The sequence below is a fragment of the Erinaceus europaeus genome, chromosome 12 (assembly GCF_950295315.1).
Source record: "Erinaceus europaeus chromosome 12, mEriEur2.1, whole genome shotgun sequence".
Taxonomy (NCBI): domain Eukaryota; kingdom Metazoa; phylum Chordata; class Mammalia; order Eulipotyphla; family Erinaceidae; genus Erinaceus; species Erinaceus europaeus.
The window spans coordinates 15033108-15057496 of record NC_080173.1 but is presented as its reverse complement, the minus strand read 5'-3'; the positions used below and the strand labels follow the sequence as shown (position 1 = coordinate 15057496).

Sequence of the window (24389 nt, the reverse complement as noted above, 5' to 3'; positions counted from 1 at the left end):
AACCTGGGCCACGGGCATGACAAAGCAACCCACTGTCCAAGTGAGCTATTTTGCCAGCCCTTTATATTAAAATGCCAAGTGTGCACAGGTCTGTGTGATTGAACAGACCTATTTCTTAGTATGAGGAGACAGAGCCAGAGCACTCCTCTGGCATGTGGGATGCTGGGGGGGGGGGGGGCCTGAGGCCTCATGCACACAAATCTAGCCTCCTAACCACCAGGCGCCCAGGAGACACTGGCTGGGTGCTGCCCCGCCCCCTCACTTTTCCAGGGTGGGAGACGAGTCCTGGCCAGAGGACGCTCAGGCCTGCAGGACTCTCCCCTGTGGGCACTGCCGTGCTAGCCATCCCACCGGCTCCTGTCCCTTGGCTGCCTCGCTGCTGCCGCCAGATACGAGTCGCTGGCTGATGTGCCTGACAGAGGAGCCAGCCCTGGTCTCGGGGGGCTGGTTTGCAGAAGTCTCCACTGATGCGGCTCCAGCCTTATGTTTTCAAATATGCAGCCAAGATTTCAATTAAATTACCAGAAACACTTAAGTTTCCTCCTCGACTCCACAGCAGGGCTGGAGAAGGAAGTCAGCTGATGGAGGTTATGCTGTTCGAAGGAGTCTTCCTTTGGGTCACAAGTGGTAAACTGTGTGCTCTGAACAAAACCAGGAAGCTTTCGGTTTTATTGTACGTACTAAGTGAAGGGAGGGGCTTCAGATTATGATAAAAATATCTCCCCATTCCCAGGACCTACTGTGATAGGAACGGGTGCCTTCTCTGTGTCCCAACAGAGGTGGCTCTAGAGAGCAGGACCCCAGCAGCTGGAGTTTCAGGGACTTTTTGGGCTGGTGAGGAGGCTGTGTGGCTGGGCAGCCCCGGGACAGGCACTATGCGAGCCTCCCCCAAGGGTGCTGCAGCCCCAGGGTGCAAGTACGCAGTGGACTCATCGAGGGAGGCACTTCTGCATTCCCGGGGCCAGGGGCCCACGTGCCTCTGCAAGACAGAGGGGCCACTGGGGAGTGAACTGCCACCCACCCACAGTCAAAAGCCCCTGGGATTCAGGTTTGGGAAGAGAGAGAAACTACCCCAAATATGTCATTTGGGAAAGTAGCTCCTGACCACAGCCGCCCAATTTTTCTCCAGATCCAGGATGTGGGTTCAGTCCCCTTATTCAGGAAGTGGGGAGATGAGCCAGCGCCCGGAACCTGGGCATTAGCCTGGGGGACTTGCTCCCCCAAATCAACCCACATCCAGAGACCTCACCAAGTAACTCTGGCCGAGAGACCCTTCCTCTGCAAGTGGGGCAGAACTCTGACAGAGAAGGGCCTGTCCCCTCCCAGAGCCTCAGCTGTGGGGCTTCCTTAGGCATTGGCTGGAAGTCCCACTCTATCACGAAAGCTGCTGAGCAGATGGTATTGTCCTGCTGGCCACCCAGGGCATGACCACTGCCACTTCCTTTTGCCCCTGGCCTTGAGGCCTTCCCGGCACCACAGCCCCACTCGTCACTGTCAAGATTCCCAGCTCGCGGGAGACGGATCCAAGGGAACAAGGCAGTTACCATTTCCTTGTCCATCAACAAAAGCTCCAACAATTTCACAACAGTGATTCCCAAACACTGGAGAATAAAAGCTTAATGAAATCAATAGCTGGAGTATTTGAGGTCCGACCTACAACAGTGTTATCTGTGCTCCCTGACTCGGGACGGATGGGCACCTCCCATGGAAGGGCTTTCCTGTAAAGGTCACGAGTTCAGGATCTTTCCCCGAATCACGTGTACCGGTACCTGCAGCTCCAGGCTCTCAACATGCTGCAGATGACAGCAAACACAGATTCACACGGGAACACTAGTGGGTCCCCAGTAACTCTGCTATTCCCTATTCAAACCCCCAAGCATGACTGTTAGTGGAAGCAGAGCCAAGACTGTTGCCAGAACTCGTGGCAGTGTTGCTACCCTGGTGAGAAGACGGTGCTCTCCTGCCTCTGGCTCTGCTAGCAGTTCTCAGGCCTTTTGGCCTGGCTAGAGCCCCTGAGTCCTGTGACTCTGTGGTTCTAGCCTGGGGGGACCAAGGGCTGCTCTTGTGACAGCCACACTGATCAGAGCAGAGACCCAACTAGACATTGTGAGCTGCCTCTCTTAAGAGAGCAGGGGGTCCTTGGAGAGGTTAAGGGTGGGGGCTGTGCCCAACTGCCAAGCCACAGCAAGTTAGGCTTCTTTCAGGTCCCTCCCCTCCCCTAGTGAAGAAGGCCTGCCTGCACCTCTGACTGCTAAGGAAAAAAATCCCACGACAGCTATGCTTAAGAGAAAAACAGCACAGAGACGCCAAGACAAGAGCTGGAGGGTTGGTGTGGCCGCAGAGCAAGTGCCTTACACTCAGGAGACCCTGGGCTTGAACCTCAGCTCACACAGAAGTGGCAAAACAAGCATCGTCAGTGGTGGGGCAATGCTCCAGGCTCTCCCTCCTTTCTTCCCTCCCAACTGAAGAAGGGGGAAGGGAGGGGAAGATGGGGGTTGCGGAGGAAGGAGAAAATCCAAGACCCCCGCATTTGGTGAGGAATGCGGAGCCTGCTTTGCCCAAGCACTGCCCCCTGACTTGGGCAGGAGGCAAAGGAAGCCCATGAGCTTCCCCATGGCCCCCCATCACCCACCCAATCCCCAGACCTGGAAACACACCTGAGGGGCCTTGCTTCTGGCCAGGTGCACCCCCGGGCACCATCCCATCGCCTCCTGTCTAGTCAACCCCAAGCAAGTGAGGTGACTTCAGAACAAGAGAGACAGCGTCAGACTGACCAGTGCAGCAGGCTGGGCACAGTGACTCGGAGAACTCTGCCAGTGAAGAGCCCTGGAGACGTCTTGTTTCCACGACGCCCTCATACTACCTTCTCTGAGGGGACACAGACTTGTTCGCTGTGCCCCTTCTGCCTGGCGGCAACGCCAACACTCCTTACTGCAGCACCTCCTGGATGGTCTTTCTCAGACTAGCTGGGTGCTGCCTAAAGCTCCTCTCCTCAAGGGCCTTGGCCTTGATCCCCAGCCCCAGCCTCCCGGCATCACAGCAGACACACAGCCCAGACACCAGGAACCATAGCCGTTTCCATCCCCGTGCGAAACACTGTTCTCTTCCCACCAGAGCACACGCCAGGGCCCGGCCCTGAGAGCGCCCCTCCTGTGGGCTGGAGGCAGCAGGGGTCAGAGGCAGCTCTGCCACAGGGCTTCCCACCACGGGCTGACTGGCAGGAGCCCAGCTCTCTCTCCCTCTGCCCTCAGGGGAGGCTGAGCACCCCAGGGCAACCCCATCCATCACTCCAACCCACCTGGTGAAGCTGCTGCTGCAGGGCCTGGCTCTCCGTCACAATGGCGATCTGGGCCTCCAGGTCCCGGTGAACCGACCTGTACCCAAAATTAGGAGAGCCAATCAGCGTGAGGCAGGGCAGGCTGCTCCCTGCCAGGTACAGCCAGAGGCCTGCAGGGAAAAGGAAATGTGCAGACAGGAAGTGAGCACAGTGTCTGCCAAGGTGTCCACACCATGTTCCACTTAGGAGAAGGGCAGTCCACCCCCCGGAGTCTACAGACTATAGGCCTGGGGCAGCCTGTGCCCCAGAGATGGGTCCTCCCTGCTTTGCCTCATGCGCGTCCTGGCTGCTTTGTCCATGCCTGACGGAAGAGGGTTTTAGAAGGAGCCTCCAGCCATGTCCTGCCCAGGTTCTGAGCTCATGGCACCACTCCCCCTCCCCGTGTTCACCAGGCCCCTCCCAAAGGCCTCTCACTCTCTGAACTACTGTAGCTACATCCTGGCCAGCTGGGACTCAAAGCCCACCCTGGCCTCCGTGAAGAAGAGTTCCAAGAAGCCCTGGCAGTGAGGGACAGCAGTCCTCTGCTCGTAGGCTAGTGGCCAGCGCTGTCCCACAGGTAACAGGCCATGACAGGGGCACCTGGCAGTGACTCACTCCACTGCATCGACCTGGAAGCAGGCAGGCCCTCCTGACTAAGGTCACAGACTCTCCCTCCCCGGCCTTCCTGTTTCTACCTACTGACACACTCCACAAGACTATGAAGCCCAAGGGGGTGTCAGGTGGGAGAGAAAACCTGGGACCTTCAGGCCACAGGGGCAGAGTCCACCAGGTGCCGGTGAACAGAGGGCTGCAAGGGGACCTGCCACTTCTGCCCCACCCCAGAGAATACTACCCCCACCCCTTCTTTTTTGGTTAGGAAGTGAGCCAGAGGATGTGACAGTTAGTCGCAAAGCACTGTGTGGTGGCCGGAGCTGGGAGGACCTGGTACCCCCATCTGGAAACTTGGTGTGTCTTGACACTGAGAGGACACTTCTGAAATGAAGTCTGTGAGTCCTCTCAGGAGCCTAAATGTCACCTGACACAGACGGCAGGTGAGTCCTCTGCTAGCACGCTGCTACCCTTACTCTGCCCCACCCCCACCCCATCACAGGCTTTTATAAGCCAGTTCCCATCACAACTACTTCTCCCAAAAAGACGATGCCCCGAGCCTAAGTCCCCAGGGCCATCTGCTGCCCAGTTTCCTTCCTCCTACAGGGAGCACAACCTGATTCTGGCCTTGAGTCTCTCCTCCAGGCTGCCCCTCACCAGTGCTAAGACACTTAGTCCAGAGAGCCGGGCCTCACATCAGCGTGACGCCAGCCCCTCACACCCACCCACCACCCTGGGCTCCCCACGCCAACACGACCCTTTCAAAGGGCCCACAGATGTGCATGGTCTTCACACAAGAATCAACGTGTAAAGCATACCACACTCCTAAAATAGAAGGCCATTTCCTAATTCTCACTCAGAACAAGAGCATTTCCAAGAACATCTTGGGTAAGAGATGATGACGCTCAGCTGCCTGTTCCTGTAATGCGCTTGCCCCCACCACCCCAGGGGCCACATCAAAGCCACACACTCGTCGGCATGCATCTCTCTGCCGGGAGCAGCCCCCCACAGGCCCCCAGCTGCGGGCAGCCCGTGACTCGTCTTACCCCGCACCCAAGGACCACGGGGCCAGCCTGTGGACATGCACAGGGAGGGCTGAGCATACAATCAAGCCTGACCCTCAGCTCTGCCTTCCCAGCCCACCTCTCCACAAGGCCCACAGCAAGAGATGAGATGCGGAGGTCTCCACCGGCCTCTGGGTGAAGAAGGGCAAGAGCCATGCCACCTCCCTCACTGGCTCCAATTCTCCCGATGGCGAGATCAGCTCCTCAGAGGCTGGGCACTGGCTGCCTAGCTCCATGCAGCTGGGCCTGGAAGCTTGCCCAGCCCGCTGAGAGAGGCAGGTAAGAAGCAAGCGGCAGGGAAGCCTAGTACAGCACGGAATGAACTCCCCAAACCCAGGCGGGCACACAGGCTTGGGACGGCATTGCCAGATGAGAACACAGAAAGCAAAGTCTGCAGGCAGGGCCTGGTCTTCCGTCACTTTTAACACCACAGACATACCGTTCACATGCAATGTGTGTGTCTATGCTTTTCATATAGTTAAGACTAAGATTTTCTCTTCTTTTTAACTGATCTTTTTTAAAAAATTAATTAATTAATTATGAGAAAGGAGGAAAGAACCAGACATCACTCTGGTACATGCCCTGCTAGGGATTGAACTTGGGACCTTATACTTGAGAGTCCAATGTTTTATCCATTGCACCACCTCCCAGCCCACAAAGATTTTCTTTAGCACCCAGAACCTGTCCCTCTTCCTTAGACCACCATTATCCCCACAGGAATGCAGGATACACACCTTTATTTTTCTATGATTTTTCTCTTGCCTTTCCTCCTCCCCTCCCCTCCCTTCCTTTCTCTTTCCTTTCCTCCTCTTCCCACCCCCGTGATGCCAGTGCTTCCAGCACGTGAGATTCCATTGCTCCCCGGGCAACTTTATTTCACATAGACAGAAAGAGAGGCCTCAGCACTTCTCCTGGTGCTCCCAAGTGCTGCTAGGTTCGAGCCCCCGGCTCCCCACCTGCAGGGGAGTCGCTTCACAGGTGGTGAAGCAGGTCTGCAGGTGTCTGTCTTTCTCACCCCCTTATCTGTCTTCCCCTCCTCTCTCCATTTCTCCCTGTCCTATCCAACAACAACCTCCTCCCCGTGTAGGAGCCAGGGTCCGAATGCCACAGTGTGCTCAGGATGTGAGGGAAGGCATGAGGAGGGCAAGCCCGGGGCAAAGGTTCCGCCAGGAAGCGCAGCATTTCCCAGCCCCGTGCCATAAACCTGTTATCTAGCCCGGCTCCTCAGCCCAGGTCTGACCTTTGGGTCCAGAATCTCCACTATTCCGGGAACTGCCAGATTAGCAAAGAACTGCAAGAGGGATGACAGCATGGGCAGGAATGCACATGGCAGCTGAGTTCTGCAGCACAGGGTGGCTGCAAGCATGGGTGAGCATGTCCTAAGTCCCAAAGAGGACAAGGCTTCCGGTCCCGAAACTGCTGTGGCTCCATGCTCTGAGTCTCCCTCCAGAAAGAGGGGTGAGTGTCTGCTTCTGTCCTGCCAGCACCCACTCTCTCTGCACTCGGTGCCAGTATCATTCTAAAGAGGGATCCAAGATGGCCCCAAAGCTCCTGCCCCACCACTCTCTGTGACCCCTGAGCCCTTTCCTGCATGTAGGTGTGGCCAGCCCCTGCCCCACTCCCAGCCTCCTCACTCCGCTGAGGCCATGCAGGCCCCGTGCTGCTCCGGAAGCCTGGTGAGGTGTTTATGGCCATCCCAGTGCTCACTGAGCAGCTAGCTCCTTCACCCAGGTCTCTGCTCCAATGCTTGCCTCGTAACACCCTAGCTGCCAGACCCTGTCGCCTGCTGCGGTCTCCTCTGTGACCCTTTCCACTGCCTGCAGTATATTTGAATAGAAGCGTCTGCTTATTATCCGTGTGCCATTAAGATGCAAGCCTTACAAAGGCAAGGCGGTCATATGTCTTATCCCCAGTGAGCTAATCCCAAATGTTCCTGACAGTTCCCAATGCCTTTGCATGGTGTCTGCACTCAGCAGGCACTTGTTTGAATAAAATAAGATTAAGAATGTCTCTTCTAGTGGTCCGGGAGGTGGCGCAGTGGATAAAGCACTGGACTCTCAAGCATGAGGTCCTGAGTTTGACCCCCGGCAACACATGTACCAGAGTGATGTCTATCTAGTTCTTTCTCTCTCTCCCTATCCCTCTTATTGATAAATATAAAATATTTAAAATATATAAAATAAAAGAATGTCTCTTCCAGGGCCAGGCAGTGGTGCACCTAGTTAAGTGCACACATAACAGTGGGCAAGGGCCCAGGTTCAAGCCCTTGGACCCCACCTGCAGGGGGAAAGCTTCACGAGTGGTGAAGCAGGACTGCAGGTGTCTCTGTCTCTCCCTCTCTATTTCTCTGTCTCTATCCAATAATAAATAAGTAAATATATTTTTTTTAAAAATAAAAAGAATGTCTCTTCCATTCTCATGTCTAAGGCTCCGAAGTCCTAGGCTCAAGTCCCTAAACCACCATAAGCCCAAGCTGAGCTCTGGGGAAGGAAGGCAGGCAGGCAGGCAGGCAGGCATCTCATCACCAATGACTAAGTGTAAGACAGCTCTGTGACTCTACAGGAGGGGCACTGAACATTTTAGGTCAAAGGCCTCTCTCACCTCCCTCACAATGTTTTGCAATAAATTTCCGAGGGTCCCGGAATCCCTACAAAAACAAAGAAGGTGGGGGAGATAAGCATAATGGTTATGCAAATAGACTCTGATGCCTGAGGCTCCGAGGTCACAGGTTCGATCCCACATGCCACCATTAGCCAGAGCTGAGCAGTGCTCTGGTAAAATAAGATAAAATACAAAACAACAAAAACAAAGGAGGGAGAGAAGTCATCACAGCCCTGCTCTTCAGTGGCTGAGCACTGACAGCACTGAAAACCTCCAGGGCCTGGAGGGTGAGTGCACCTGTCACCTGTGGAGTTCCCAAGTGTGTGCGTCAGGCAGGCGGGGCGGAGCTGCCCCACTTGCCCTGTAAGTTCACCTGTGGGCGCTGTGCCAACAGGCCTATCAGGAAGGCCGTGAAAGCACTGACAACTCGCACAATCATTAACAGACTCTTCTGTCAGCAAGAGGCAGAAACCTCTTAATCCACGGGCTCGGCCCCACCCTGCCACACACACTGTGCTGGGAGAGCTGGTATGCCCCATCCAGCTGGTTTATTACATGCAGGTGAGCCCTGTGCCCGCCTCTTCAAACTCACTTTCCTACTCCTCCCTGTGAGGCCATGGGCTCAGTGTGGGTGGGAGGGCTGCTGGCTGAGGGCTTCAGCAAGGCTGAAAGCTGCATTGTCGGCTCCCAGCCAGAAGTCCTCTCAGGGGCTGAGCACTGTGAGAACCAGGCTGCACGTGTCACACGCCAGCAGGCGCCCCACAGACCGCTGTCTCTCCAGAACCCCAAGGTGAGGCAGCGGGCACAGGGAAGATGCACAACTCACACCAGCTAACAGAGCCATTGCTCCTGCGCCCTGGTCTCCCCTCCAAGCAAGGACCAGGCTCCACAGGGGAATCCTGGAATAGGGGATACTCTGTAGCAGGTGGAAAAGGCGCAAGCAGGCCCTGGACAAATGTGAAAGAATGTGTGTCACTTGTTGAGAATCCAGTCTGAACAGGCTGCGCTGTATGTCCAACTCTCTGGCTCTCTGGAAAAGGCAAAACTAGAGAGTAAAGAGGTTGAGGGTTAGTGGGGTGGGGAGAGGGAGGAAGAGGCGGTGAGTGCACAGAGGGTCTTTAGGGCAGAGAAGGTACTCTGCAATGACCCTAAACTGATGGTCGCAGGAGATGATCCATGTGTTCAAACCCACAGAGAGCACCGTGTCAAGACTGAACCCTAATGCCGGCTTGGACTCCAAGCACTAATGATGTGTCTAGGAAGACTTGCTCACTGCTCACTGAAGTGATGACAGTGGCGAGTGAGAATACAAGAACCTACTTTCTGCTCATGTTTGCTATGAGCCTAAACGGTTCTAAGCAATTAAATTTTAAAACATGTGAGTGAGGGCAGGTGGTGGCACACCCGGCTGAACGCACATGTGCCGCACACGTGAACCTGGGTTTGAGCACCTACTCCCCCACATGCTGGGAGGATGCTTTTCAAGCAGTGAAGCAGGTCTGCAGGTGCCTTTCTTTTTAAAAATATTATTTAAATAATATTTATTAAATATTTAATTTTATTAAATATTTATTAAATAAATATTCATTAAATATTATTAAATTTTATTTATTCCCTTTTGTTGTCCCTGTTGTTTTATTGTTGTAGTTATTATTGATGACGTTGTTATTGGATAAGACAGAGAGAAATGGAGAGAGGAGGGGAAGACAGAGGGGGAGAGAAAGACAGACACCTGCAGACCTGCTTCACCACTTGTGAAATGACTCCCCTGCAGGTGGGGAGCCGGGGGCTCGAACTGGGATCCTTACGCTGGTCCTTGCGCTTTGTGCCATGTGTGCTTAACCCACTGTGCTACCACCCGACTCCCGCAGGTGCCTTTCTCTTCCTCTCCCTCATTATCTCCCTTTCCCTCTCAATTTTTCTGTCTTATCAAATAAAATAGAAAGGAGGAAAAAGAAGGGGAAAATGGCTACCAGAATTGGTAGATTTGCAGCACTGGCACCAAGTCACAGCAATAAACTTGGTGTCAATAAAACATTATAAAAAAATAAATAAACAGAGGGCCAAGTGGTGGCACACTTGTTTGAGCACACATGTTACAGTGTACAAGGACCCAGGTTTGAGTCCCCGGTCCCCACCTACAGAGGGAAAGCTCTGTGAGTGGTGAAGCAGTGCTGCAGGTGTCTCTCTGTCTCTCTCCCTATCTTCCCCTCGCTTCTCAATTTCTGTCTCTATCCAATAAATGAAGATAATTTTAAAAAATTAAACATAAGTAAATAGGTGATCATTTCAGTTGTGACAATTACAAAAGCCAGCCTAGCAAGAGCAGTGCCTGCGCACCTACGCCCCACACAACAAGCAGATGCAGAGGGCAGGCCCAGAGTCTAGGGGCCACAGCTCAGTCTGGCCCTGCCTGATCCCAGGACCTTGACCCACCTCGTCTACAAGGGAAGGAGTGAGACCCAGAGGACAGGAAGCTGACTAGGAATGAAGATAAGTGCCCGCTGCCCAACGTCTAGCTCGGACCCTTGCCCAACCCCCACAGGCTGCCCAACAGGCCAAGGGCTGTAGGGAAACCCTGCGTCACCTTCACAGACGACAGGGACAGCAGACACAGAACTAAGAGACTAGGGCTCCTAGACCAGCTGCACTCAGGTCTGACCGTGAGCTCTCTCCTCAACTCTGAACTGCTATGTCACATCACCCTTGTCTCCAGAAAGTAATCTAGTGTCGTAGCCCCATTTTAAAAAGAACTTGAATCGGGTCCCTGGTAAATGTGAGTTGAAGCTCAGGCTTCAAAGCTCCACCCTCTTTACCAAATCATGCATTCAGGAGTGACTTCAGTGTTTCCTTGATGCAGTGCCAGAAACCAAACTTGGTCTCACACATAACACTGCCCCAAAGCCACCTCCCTTGCCCAGACTCTTCTTTTTCATTTTTTAAAGTTTTTTTCTTTTTTTTTTAATATTTATTTCTCTTTTGTTGCCCTTGTTGTTTTATTATTGTAGTTACTGATGTAGTTGTTGTTGGATAGGACAGAGGAGAAATGGAGAGAGGAGGGGAAGACAGAGAGGGGGAGAGAAAGACAGACACCTGCAGACCTGCTTCACCGCCTGTGAAGCGACTCCCCTGCAGGTGGGGAGCCGGGGGCTCGAACCGGGATCCTTACGCCGGTCCTTGCACTGCACTACTGCCCGACCCCCCCCTTTCATTCTTTTTTTTACAGGTGAGACAGAAAATGTGCAAACCAAGCACTGCTCTACTATCTGTGGAGTGCTGCTCATCTGAGCTGTGCTTTGCGTGCATGTCTGTAACAGTGGAAGGTTCTGGGGCTGGGTGGCGGCCGCTCCAGTTGAGCACACACACATTACCAGACACCAGGACCGGGTTCACGCCCCAGTCTCTACCTGGGGAAGCTTCCCAAGCAGTGGAGCCGTGCTACAGGTGTCTCCCCTTCTGTCTCTCGCTTCCTCCCTCACTGTCTCTTACTCTTTGATAACAAAAAGGGGTAGGGGCCAGGTGGTGGTGCACCTGGTTAAGCCACATACATTGCAATGCAAAAGGACCCAGGTTCAAGCCCCTGGTCCCCACCTGCAAGGGGGTTGCTTCAAAAGTGGTGAAGCAAGGCTACAGGTGTTTCTTTCTCTCTCAATCTCCCTCTCACCTCTAAATTTGTCTCTAATAAATAAATAAAATATTTTTTTAAAAAAGGGTTAGACAGCATATGGCTATGCAAAGAGATCCTCATGGCTGAGGCTCCAAAGTCCAAGGTACAATCTCCCACACAACCATAAGCCAGAGCTAAGCACTGCTCTGGAAGAAAGGGGGGGAAAAAGGCAGGCAGGCAGGCAAACAGACTCTTGGAACAATGAAATTGGGCAGACACTGAATCCCAATGATAACCCTGGAGGCAAATACACACACACACACACACACATACACACCACAAAAATAGTAGAAAGTTCTTCAAAACAATTGGTTTAATTGAGTGCTGACATCTGAGTTCCACTTCTGTACTACAGAAGTCTAAAAAGCAACAGTCTGAGTCTGAGTCTGAGTCTGAGTACTGCCTCTGCTCAGTCCAGCAAGCAGAGTAAACTCTGATCACACACAGTCACCCTATCGAAGCATCTGAGCTACTGTGCAGTCCTCCAAGCAACACCTGATAAGATAAAAGATTCCAGGGAATGTGCCCTGTCACTCACTGATCTGAGATTCCCCCTGCACCTACTGACCTGTCTGGTCACTGCCCATGAGGCGGCTGCTTCTCCCCTCCTGAGGCATCAGCCTCCCGAGGGAAGGACCCGTGGAGCTCTCCTGCACCAGTGCCCGAGCTCGCCCCTCCCTGGATGTTCCACACAGTCACCCTCAGAACCACCACAACCCGAAATCCAAGCTACACAGGGCTGATGAAGAATGCAGGCCCGGCCCCATCTCCTTGCTCAAGGAATTGGAAAAAAAAAAAAAAAAAAAAGCTGTGAGCAGCCCAGGCCCATCCTATAGGAATGTGTGTGGGTAAGGAGGTTGCCTGCACAGCCTTCAGCACATGCAAGCAGACACACTGCTTATACCTAGCACAGGCTTTGCAAAGTAGAAAGTCAGTAGCGGGGGCCCAGTGATGAAACACTGGATTAAGTGCACGTAGTACAAAGAGCAAACGCCTGCACAAGGATCCCAGTTTGAGCCCTGGCTCCCCATCAGTCACTTTACAAGCAGCTCTGCAGGTGTCTGACTTTCTCCCTCTTAATCTCCCCCTCCCCTCTCAATTTTTCTCTGTCCTATCAATTAAAAGAAAAGAAAAAATGGCCGCCAGGAGCAGTGGACTCATAGTGCAGGCAACAAGCTCAAGTGATAACCCTGGAGGCAAAAAAAAAAAAAAAAAAGAAAGTCAGTAGCAATAAATGGCACATAGCTCCTATCTCTAATCCAGACCACTATCTGGGCTGCCTGCTCATTCCAAATTTCTAGGGGCAGGGGTCACACAGCAGAGAGACAGCACAGTGGTTTAAGCAACACCTTTCATGCCTGAGGCTCTGAGGCCTTAGGTTCCAGCCCCTGAATCACCGTAAGTCAGAGCTGAGCAGGGCACTGTTGGGGTGGGGAGCCCTGGGGACTGACCATAAAAAAAATAAAATAAATAAAATCAAAGAATGAATATTAAAAAAAAAAAAGGGGGGGTGGAATGTGGTCCAGGAAGTGGTGCAGTGGATAAAGCATTGGACTCTTAATTAACCATGAGGTCCCAAGTTTGATCACCAGCAGCACATGTGCCAGAGTGATATCTGGTTCTTTCTGTCTCTCTCTCATGAATAAATTCTTTAAAAAAGGCAGGGAGGCTGACTTATGTCCCTCCTGGCTATCAATCAAATCCTCGGCACTGAGTGACCACCCTGATTCCTAGATATTAGTTGAGCCCCGCCCACCCACCCCCCTGCTCTCAGGAGCATCCTTCCCGCCACCTCCTCTCTCACCCGTGCAGGCATGTTCCCTGGGATCCCGTCTTCCCCACTCACCCAGGGCTCCCAGACTACGGATCTCCACCCACACAGGGAGGACATGGCAGGGGCACACCAGTCCGGGAAAAGGCAAGGCACACTGGAAAAGCCGGTTAGGTGTTTCTGTCTCAACTGTGACTGCAGAGTCACTCCACATTTATGAGTGTAGCTTTAGGGGAGACACACACAAAGAAGTCAAACTGAAGGCTGGGCTGAGCTGGGGTCCCCAAGAAACCAGGAGCCCTCTTACCGAGTCAGTACCCAAGTAGAAAGCGAGAGAGCCACTTGTGTGTGCCTCTGCACTGTGTCAGGTACACATGGCCAGGCCGGTGCATCCTCTTTGCAGCTCAGAGCTTCTGCCACTGCTCTGCTCTGCCTTTTAGTACCCCACCCCCAGGTATCAGTGTTATTCTCAGAAGTGACCGAGCTAAGTACTAAGTACTTCCCGTATCCCGCAGCAGCTGAACCTACCTGCCCCGAGACACTGTCCACCAGTCTGCTTACCCCATGACACATGCCCCCATCAGCCCGGAGGCACAATGGACCGGTGCACCACCTGCCTGAGCAGGCCCATGGCCTCACTGTAGGAAGCAGAACCACCCGGGAGGACAGAAGTGTCACCATTTTGAGACATTACACTGGCTAAGCATCACAATCACCTGGAAAGTTTTTAAAACACCATGCTGTACACCTGAAGGTCCAGCCCCCCAAAACACACATGCCAGACCTAAGCAGAACATCTGGTCTCTCTCCTTCACAAAAATAAATGAGTCTTCCAAATCACGCAGCACTAGGGAAATGAATGACACTTTTGGTTCACAGAAGGGAGATTCTGCATCCCTGGGCTGACCACTATAAGAGTGGCACAACTGGGGAGTCAAGCGGTAGCGCAGCAGGTTAAGCGCAGGTGGTGCAAAGAACAAGGATTGGCATAAGGATCCCGGTTCGAGCACCTGGCTCCCCACCTGCGGGGGGTGGGGGGGGGTCGCTTCATAAGTGGTGAAGCAGGTCTGCAGGTGTCTCTTTCTCTCCCCATCTTCCCCTCCTCTCTCCATTTCTCTCTGTCCTAACAACGACATCAATAACAATTACAACAATAAATTTTTTTAAAAGGAAATAAATAAATAAATAAATATTTTAAAAAGAGTAACACAACTGCAGGGCACAGGAGAAGGGGCAGAGCACTGACCAGGGAGCTGGGAGTAGGGGGGCTATGCCAGGGCAGTGCTCTACAGTGACACGTACCTTTGGCATGAAATGTCCAGTCCCTCCGCCAGTACTCCTGTAGCTGGACCCGCTCCTGCTGCCCCAGGCTGCACACCTCCCGGTAGAACTGCCGCTCAATGTGCACATAGGCTGCTGGGATGGCACCTGCCACCCCTTTGGCCCCAAAAAAGCCATTGACCTCTGGGGAGGCCAATAGGATCTGGTACTCGGCCCGTGTGCCCAAGACCAGGTCCATGTAGGCCTGAGTCAGGTTGAAGTAGCCAGTGGTGAGGTAGACCCTGGCACCCCGCTCAGCCTCAGTCAGCAGGGTCTCGGTGACGATTTCATCTATCTGGATCTCAAAGGGCTTCATCTGGATCAAGGGGTAAATCCAGGTGTCTGGGGCTGGCCTCCGATCACCCGCAGCAGCAGCATCTTCCTGAGTCAAAAGGGAGTCACCGTGGAAGGTCTGGGCGTGCAGCATTTGCTGGCGGGTCCTGGCCGAGTTGATCACGTCCATCACCCTCTTGTTGGCTGCCTTGCAATACGCAGCCCGGTCACCTAGAGGGGAACACAGGAAAGGAGTAAAGGGGAGAGAAGAAGAGACTCTGGACTTCCTCTGCCCAGCAGAGGGGACACGCACTCGACAAGCAAGCACAAACCCCACACCCAACTGTGTACTGAATGTGTTCCTTCTAAATTTTGTTTTATTAATTTTATTTTTGAGAGAGATGCAGAGAGACACACACAGAGAGAAACACCAGAGCACTGCTCAGCTCTGGCTTATGGTGATGCGGGGAATTGAACCTGGGACTTAGGAGCCTCAGGCATGAGGGTCTGTTTGCATAACCATTATGCTGTCGCCCCTGCCCCTGAACGTGTTTCTATTAAACAAGAGGTAGGTGGCCTCAAGCAGTGATCCTTGTGGACAGTGCCTTGTCTGTGAGGAGCCTGAACTCAGTGGGAGTTAAACAGGCCTCTGCCAATTCCACTTATAAAGGGCTCAAAAGCAGGCACCACAACCTGAAGGTGACAGAAATCAGGGCAGTGGGACCCTAGGGGTGTGGGGGTTGGATATCCAGCTGGGAGGAGGCCTCTGGTACCTAAGCTGCACAGCTGTGCCTGGTACGGAATGAGCACACCACACTCCAGAACATCGCCCCCATGAAGAGACACATGTAAGTATGACCAAAAAGATGGTGAGAGCCTTGAACCACGAGGCAGGCGTGTCACAAAGTACTGGCAGAATTCTGAGTAGGAAAAGTTGCCAGTGGGTGGCACAAGAGAGTCTTCCCAAGGGCAAAGCATCCTGAGGCAGGCTCAGGGTCCTGAGAATTTGCATAGGACAATGGTGACAAGAAGCTGTCCAGACACATAAAGGGAAATGACTTAAAAGCTGGTAGAGCACATGCCTTGCATTTGTGAAGTTCTGAGTTCAATCCCTAGCACTTCATGAAAATAAGATGGGGGCCAGGTGGTGGTACACCTGGTTAAGCGCTCACATTAAATATAGTAAAGGATGGGGATTGGGGTGCAGTGGGGGTGGGCCAAGTCCTGGTGCATGAGAATGTTCTGCTGGGGTTGAGAATGTTCTGCAGAAAACTGAGAGACTTTTACACATGTATCAAAAACTTTATTTGCTATAAACCATTAATCCCAATTACAAAAAAATATATATATACATTAGCAAAAAAAAAAAAAAAGTTCGGTTCTCTCAAAAGCTATGCACACAGCCTAGGCAGTGGCACTGTGGATAAAACATTGGACTCTCAAGCATGAGGTCCCAGGTTTGATCCTTGGCATACCATGTGAGTAATGCTATTGTTCTCTCTCTCATCATCTCCTTCTCTCTCACTTAAAATTAAAAAATCAGGCAGGGTAGTGGCACAACTGGCTGAGTGAAAACATTACGGTGCACAAGGACCTGGTGCCTGGTGCCCACCCGCAGGGGAAGCTGCATAAGCAGTGAAACAGTGCTGCAGGTGCACCCCACCTACTCCTTCCCTCTCAACTTCTTTGAGTCCATCCAAAATAAATGAACAATAAAATAAAAAGGCAGGGACCAGACAGTAGCATGCCTGGTTGAGCACGTATGTTGCCATGTGCAAGGACCTGGGTTCAAGCCCCCAGTCTTCACCTACAGGGGGGGAAGCTTCAGAATCAGTAAAGTAGTGATGCAGATGTCTATCTTCCCTTCCCTCTCAATTTCTGTCTCTAGTCACTAAGTAAAGAGGTATTTTTGGGAGTCCGGCAGTAGCGCAGTGGGTTAAATGCAGGTGGTGCGAAGCACAAGGACCAGAGTAAGGATCCTGGTTCGAACCCCCGGCTCCCCACCTGCAGGGGAGTCGCTTCACAAGCGGTGAAGCAGGTCTGCAGGTGTCTGTCTTTCTTTCCCCCTCTGTCTTACTCTCCTCTTTCCATTTCTCCCTGTCCTATCCAGCAACAATGACACCAATAACAGCAACAATAATAGCTACAACAATAAAAAACAAGGGCAACAAAAAGGAATAAATATTAAAAAAGAAATATTTTTTAAAAGATTTTATTTATGAGAAAGACAGGAGGAGAGAGAAAGAACCAGACATCACTCTGGCACATGCTCCCCATCTCTCTCCATTTCTCTCTGTTCTATCCAACAATGACAACATCAGTAACAACAACAATAAATAACTACAACAACAATAAGAAAACAAGAGCAACAAAAGGGAATAAATAAATATAAAAAAAATAAAAAAGAAAGAAAAAAATTTTTGTCTTTAAAAAAGAAAATCTGTTGGCAAGGGTGATCAAGAATGACAAAGGGGGCCAGGTGGTGGCACACCTGGTTAAGCGCACACATTACAGTGCATAAGGACCCATGTTCAAGCCCCTGGTCCCCACCTGCAGGGGGAAAGCTTCATAAGTGGTGAAGTAGAGCTGTAGGTGTCTCCCTGTCTCTCTCCCCTCTCAATTTCTCTCTGTCTATCCAGTAATAAATAAATAAGTAATTAAAAAAAAAAGAAAATGATCATATGTGGTCTGGGAGTTGGCACAGTGGATAAAGCATTGGATTCTCAACCATGAGGTCCTAAGTTCAATCCCTGGCAGCACATGTACCAGAGTGATGTCTGGTTCTTTCCCTCTCTCCTTCCATCTTTCTCATGAATAAATAAATTCTTTAAAAAAAAAGAATGAAAAAGGAGGGGGCCAGGCAGTAGCACAGCAGGTTAAGCACACGTGGCGCAAAGCGCAAGGACAGACTCAAGGATCCCAGTTCGATCCCCCAGCTCCCCACCTGCAGGAAGGTCGCTTCCTAAGCAGTGAAGCAGATCTGCAGGTGTCTGTCTTTCTCTCCCCTTCTCTGTCTTTCGTCCTCTCTCGATTTCTCTCTGTCCTATCCAACAATAATGACAGCAATAACAACAGCAATAATAATAACAATAACAACAACGATAAACAACAAAAGGGAAAAATAGCCTCCAGGAGCAGTGAATTCATAACGCAGGCACCAAGCCCCAGCAATAACACTGGAGATAAAAAAAGAAAGAAAAAGGAAGCTCCTAGGCAGTGGCTAGTACAATGGACCCTCAAACATGAGGTTCCAAGTTCAATCTCCAGTATCATATGTGCCAAAGTGATGCTCTGATCCTTTCTTTCTTTCCCCTGGCCCCATTAATAAATCTATAAATCAATTTAAATATTTTATTTACTTGATAGAGACAGAAATTGAGCGGGATGGGGGAAATAGGGAGAGAGAAAGTGAGACACCTGCAGCATTTCTTCACCATTTGCAAAGCATTCCCCCTACAGGTGGGGTCTGGGTTTGAACCTGACTCCTTGCACATTGTGACTTGTGCTCAAGCAGGTGCACCATCACCTGGCCTCCCTCCAAAGGAACTGAAAAACAGAGTGAGGCTGACAAAATAGCTCATTTGGTTGAAGCCCAGCCCCACTGCACTGGAGGAAGCTTTGGTTTTGTGAAGTCTTTCCCTCTCTGTCTTGCTCAATCTGAAAAATTCAGCCCAGGGCAGTAAAGCCTTGGTGATAACAAAGGGGAGGGGAGGAAGAGGAGGGAGTGGGGGAGGTGGGAAGGGGAGGGAAGGGAAAGGAAGGAAAAGGAAGGGGAAGGAGGATGAAAAGAATGAAAGAGAGGGGAGGATAACTGTCCCGGTATCCTCCTCTGTATGAGTAGGGACAGGAGGACACGAATGTACTCTGGGACTAAGGTACAGAACAGAGATAGGCTGGGGTTGTGGTGATACTACCGGAGGGGAACAGTCATCCCACATGCCATGTTGGGCTGTGAGAAGAAGATTGCGTCCTTCCCATGACTGTGGGCGTCCCTCGTGTGGAGAGACCCTCTTGAGAGTTTGTTTGGAGGCTCTAGCAGGGTAGTGCAGCTACTCGTATACCAAAGACCGGTCCGTCTCTATTCGGGGAAGGCCGTCCTCTCTGACCCAGTGCGCAGCTCCGGGAGGAACACACACAGAGCACTGAGGGAGGAAGGGAACACCCGCCTAGCCAGCCAGATCAGCCGAATCAACCCTGGCAATCAATGGGGTGACAGATGTCGCAGCCGGATCGCCCTCACATCCATGGAAAGACCTTCTTGCACCAGCCCGGGCGCCCTCCTCACTCCAGCACTCTGACCCACTCATCTCTGAACTTGGGGGATCTTCTGTCAGCGTATTCCACTCTGTAAGTTAGACCATGGCTTTGTGAGCCAAACAGCAGGATAATGAGGATAATGGAGAGCTGGACACTCGTTCAACAAGAAAGCAAACAGATTTCCACAAATCTTTTACTGATGAAAGGTAAATTATGAAAGTTCTAACTAAGTGTGCAATCTGCCATGGGCAGGACAGGCACAGAAATAAGGCTGGCTCCTTGGCCCTGGGTTCAGGAGCAGAGGTGTTCACCAGGTATCCCTCTTTGCTGCTTCTCTATCAGGCTCTGAACCGCTGGAGCATCTCAAAGGGTCCACATTCAAGCCCCTCCCCTACACTACTGGCTTTGCTGCTAATTCAGCAGTCGACCCTCCTCCAGGCCACCAGGAAGCCACAAGCATGTCAGGAATACAAATGTCCTAGAAGACTCACTGCCCAGATGTGCATTTCCAGTGGAGTTGAGGGCTCTCCCATTTCACTTTCCAGACAGAAGGCCACAGGCACAGCAGGGCTGAGAGTGAGAAGCAAGTCTGAAGGGGGCAGCCATGCAGCAGGCTGCTTCTTGGAAATGCCAGGCAAGCTTCTGGTCCTCACCCCACAGCCCACACTCCCACCTGCCCATAAAGCATGACTGATGACCAGTGAGTCACAACTGTCTGGCTCCCGAGACAAAAGCACCACAAGACCTTGTCACTCAGCTAAAGCCATGGGGAGGTGTCACAGCAGGGAACAGGATGTTCCCTCCAGTTTGCATCCCATCCTGCCCCACCTCAGGAGGCTTCGGAGCCTGGGGCCCTACCTTTGTAAGGGTGCGCCATGCCCTCTACCACCTGCACCGTGTCATCCCCCTGCAGCTGCAGGGACACGTCCCCGACTGCATCCACCAACTCCGTGAAGAAGTCAGCAATCTCAGGGCAGTCCTGCAAAAACACGTAGCGATCCTGGCGGTTGGTGAAGTAGGAGTCACTCAGGTTGGCTCTGCAGGGAGAGGAGGAGGTAGGATCTCAATGGGAGGGCAAATGAAGATCCAGCGGCCCCGGTCTGCGTTAGCCAGCAGAACAGGGTGTGACAAGCAGGAGCAGGACACAAAGTCAGTCCACAGACAACCAGGTCTGAGTGTGAACAAGTCCTGCAGAGGCCAGAATGGTACAAAGGTGACACAGAAAAGAAACCACAAAATCCCTCTTGTGATAGCACTGCCAACCTACTGAGAAAAAATTGACAGCAGTTACAAGGCAACTTACCCACATACCCATGATTTAGAATCAAAAGGACATGGAGTTCCAGGCCAGTTCTACCTTTTTTTTTCCCCCCTGGCTCTGTCTGACAAAGTTATTTGTTCTCCTGTGAGCCCTGATTTCTCATGGCTTAGGAGAGGAGAAAGCAACACAGAACTGAATGTCCACAAGAACTGAATGAGGGGGAACAGCAGGTAAAATGTGTGACTTGCAAGCATGAGGTCCCTAGTTTAATTTTTTTTTTAAAGTACCATTGAACCATCCATAGTACTCCTTTTTTTTTTTTAAGATTTTATTTATTTAGTTATGAGAAAGATAGGAGGAGAGAGAGAGAACCAGACATCACTCTGGCACATGTGCTGCCGGAGATCCAACTCAGGACCTCATGCTTGAGAGTCCAAAGCCTTATCAGTGCGCCACCTCCCAGACTACGCCTAGTTTAATTTTAATCCCTGCCTCGCCTCCTATAGATAAATGCTCTGGTCCTCCCCTTCTCTCTCCTATAAATAAGTCTTTAGAAAAAAGAGCTGACTGTGCGCAGCGGCAAGAATACAGGAAGTGCTCAGTGGCCTATGCTTTCAATCATTCTGCATGTGTTTCTAGCTTCAGTGGCAGATGTGGCGCCACAGCTGTTGCAAAGGGAACTCAACTGAAAGTATGTAAAAGAAGTTTCAAGAAAGCTGAAGGAGCTAGATTTCCCCTGTTCCATCATCTGCTGACATGGGCCCAGAATGAGCAAACTCACCCACTCAAGATGACATTGTTGTCAAAGAGATAGACTTTGATGTGCTGGAGGCCAATGGTCTCATTGAAACGTTCAGGGATCAGGAGCCGCAGCAGTCCCCGCAGGTTGGGTGTGTGGAAGAGGGAGACGCGGACCTGTTCTGGAAACTTCTGTAGGAGTGGGAGCAGCATTGTGCGAGAGTTCTTCCTACCTGAATACAAACAGAAGGAAATGGATATGCAAGTCACTCCAAGAAGAAAACAAAAACAGAAAACCCTAGCCTGCCAGTGAGAATGACCTGCCCCAGGTCCCCACTCCCCTGGGCTGTCTGTCTAAAGTGATCAGACCACCAAGAGCTATTTGCTCCAGATCGCCCTTCACCTGGACACTAGAAATGCCTCAGGGCAAGACTACACCAGTCAGGGCAGCAGACAGCTGTTGCCTGGCCACCCAGTGCCCACTCAGCCTCCTGCTAACTGCACCCACTCTCCTGCTAGAGTACTACTCACCCAGTCTCCAAAGTGCTGCTCTATGTGATGCCATTCTCTACTCTGAGCCATGTAGGGGGGGGGGGGGGTGAAGCGAGGGACACAAAGGCCTGGCCTGAACTGGTCAGACACTCAGAGGCCCTGGAGCCTGCCCACAGCAGACTCTAGGGAACTTTGGTCTGACTAGCAGGGAGGTAAACTGTCTTCAGCAGACAGGATATCATGTGGCGAGACAGGTCTGGGGTTTTCAACCACCATACAGAACTGGAGAAGGAAGTTAGTCCAAAGGAAACAGGGCCAGGGGAGAAAACTTGGAAACAGAGCTAAATCCCAAGTCATGACCACCTGAAACAAGTCTGTACACCAGTCAAAATGTTCTTCTTTTTTTTTTGCCTGAGCTGTTTCTAGGTGGGCTTTCAGTCACTTGCTACAAGAAGGAATCCTTACTCAATCACCAGGCCAGCCCAGATTGTCATCAGATAGCTTTGCCTCTACAGGTTAACCTTAAGACACAGGCTCCTATGGCCAGCAAGGCTCAGACCTACCTCTTGAACCCCGCATGAAGTCTAGGAGAATGGAGACCTTGAGGTCGGAGGGAAACTTTGCTTGGAGTGACTTTTCTAGAGTGCTTTCCAGGCAATCCACCTGTCAGGAAAAGAACCCCGGAAGAATAGGAGTGTAAGACCCAAAAAGCTGAGCATGTATCTACAAAGAATCAACTTGTCAGCTAGTGCTGCCAGCATCCTCTTTGAACACAAACACGGTTAGAGCTCAGATGCCAGGGCTTCCAGACTTCACCTGACACCAGCTGGGCAAGTCGACAATAACATCTGTCAGCAGAGACGTCTGACACCGCCCCAGTCTGAGCCTCATAGAAAGCCTTGGGCCAGAGGCCTGCTACCCGAGCAGCCTGGACCCTAATCCCCAAGACACCAGCTACCACACACATCTCACAGACCCATCATCACAGGTACACAACACACCGTGTCCTATACATGGAGAGCACATAGTAAACATGTGTCCAGTGATGTGTCCAAGACACAACCTGCTTGCAGGTCCTTCCCGGGGATGGAATTACATTCTTATCCTAAGCGGATGAATTGTGTCCAAGCAGGCAGTTAGGTGTGAGTCTTAAAAACAGAGGGAGGCCTCCCTCCTCAAAGAAAAAGTGCTTAAGTCAACTTGTCTTCCCCTTGCCTCTACACTTGCACCCTTACCCATGAGCTACTGAACAAGGATGAATCAAGAGCCGACACCGAGCAGCAGGCCTAGCCCACTGCCTCAGAGTAGAATGGCAGTCCAGGAGACCAGACAAAACATGATTTCATCCACAGACTTACATCAACTCAACCCACCAGAGGCCTGCTGGACTCACAAGTCCTGTCCCTTCCCACCCTTGGCTATCTCACTGTAAGTGACAAATCTGGCGTGACAGCTCATCCAGGTAGAACAAGGCCAGCTGCACACCTGGCGCCTAATAACCAGTCTTTGGCAAGAGCAGTGAGCCAGTCCAACCTGCACTGCAGTTCAGAAAACCTTTTCTGTCAAGGGCCAGAGAGTAAATATTTTGGGTAGTGTAAGCCAAACGGTCTCTGTTACTACTTGGTTTTACATGGTAAGAAGTCAACTGTGTCCTGGGAGGTGGCAGTGGATAAAAAAGCATTAGGTTCTCAAGGGGACCGGGTGGTGGTGCACCTAGCCGAGCATATTACAATGCTCAAGGACCCTGGTTCAAGCCCTGGTGCCCACCTGTAGGGGAAAGCCTCACAAGTAGTGAAGCAGGACCGCAGATGACTTTCTCTCTTTCTCTTGCTCCCTCTTCCCTCTAGATTTCTCTCTAGTTCTAGCCAATAAATAAAAATATTAATTTTTTTTAAATTAAAATTTGGGGGGCAGGTGGTGGCACACCTGGTTAAGTGGTCACATTACAGTGTGCAAAAACCCAAGTTCAAGCCCCTGGTACCCACCTGCAGGGAAAAAGCTTTACAAGTGGTGAAGCAAGGAAGGCTGCAGGTGTCTTTTTTTTTTTAAGTTTTATTTTATTTATTTATTTTCCCTTTTGTTGTCCTTGTTGTCTTTTTTTATTGTTGTTGTAGTTATTGTTGTTATTGATGTCGTTGTTGTTGGATAGAACAGAGAGAAATGGAGAGAGGAAGGAAAGACAGAGAGGGGGAGAGAAAGACAGACACCTGCAGACCTGCTTCACCTCCTGTGAAGTGACTCCCCTGCAAGTGGGGAGCCGGGGGCTCGAACCAGGATCCTTACGCCGGTCCTTGCGCTTTGCGCCATGGGCGCTTAACCCACTGCTCTACCGCCCGACCCCCAGGTGTCTCTTTCTTTCTCCCTCTCTAGCTCCCCCCATCTCTCTCAATTTCTATCTCTATCCCATAATAAATAAATAAATAAAATTTAAATTTGGTGTATTGCACCAAAATAAAGGATTCTGAGGTGAGAAAACAAATCCTGGAACATGATGGCAGAAGAGGACCTAGGTAGGGGTTAGAGTGTTATGTGGAAAAATAAGAAATGTTACACATGTGCCAACTACCGTATAAAGCACTAATCCCCCCCAAGAAAGGAAAAAAAAAGTCCTTAGAAAAAATTTTTTTAATCAATGGGGTCTCAACTGTGAGGTCCTGAGTTCAATCTCCAGAGTGATAATCTGGTCTTCCACATACACCCCCAATTATTAATAAATAAATCTTTTTAAAAAATCACCCACAAAGGATGGGATACAGAACTCTAGTCATGAGAAGTGTATGGAATTGTACCGCTCTTATCCTATAGTCTTGTCGAACATTATTAAATCACTAATAAAAATTAAATAAATAGAATATTACTTTCATTGGGGGGGGGGTCACCCACAGACAATACATAAATGAAGTGGCTGAATTCCAAGAAATCTGTATTTATGGACATAGAAATTTGAATTTCACATCCTTTTTGTATGTCACAAATAGTCTTCTGACTTTTCATCTAATCATTTGAAAATACAATAACCA

At 51.1% G+C, this 24389-nt stretch overlaps 1 protein-coding gene across 8 annotated transcripts in view; it reads right to left on the bottom strand.

The window, feature by feature from the left end:
* PGS1 (phosphatidylglycerophosphate synthase 1) overlaps nt 1-24389 on the bottom strand; it is a 46976-nt gene that overhangs the window by 6871 nt on the left and 15716 nt on the right. For 4 of the 8 annotated variants that reach the window (XR_009552950.1, XR_009552949.1, XM_060202850.1 and 1 more), the window contains exons 4-8: nt 21933-22032; nt 20921-21110; nt 19737-19915; nt 14331-14852; nt 3299-3447 (exon numbers count right to left, since the gene is read on the bottom strand). Coding sequence is in view for 3 of the 8 variants with exons in the window: in XM_060202850.1 (XP_060058833.1) it covers nt 3299-3447; nt 14331-14852; nt 19737-19915; nt 20921-21110; nt 21933-22032 (1140 nt within the window). In the remaining 5 variants the exon portion in view is untranslated. The remainder of the gene's footprint in view (nt 1-3298; nt 3448-14330; nt 14853-19736; nt 19916-20920; nt 21111-21932; nt 22033-24389) is intronic. The other 4 variants (XR_009552953.1, XR_009552952.1, XR_009552951.1 and 1 more) reach the window with 2 other exon arrangements.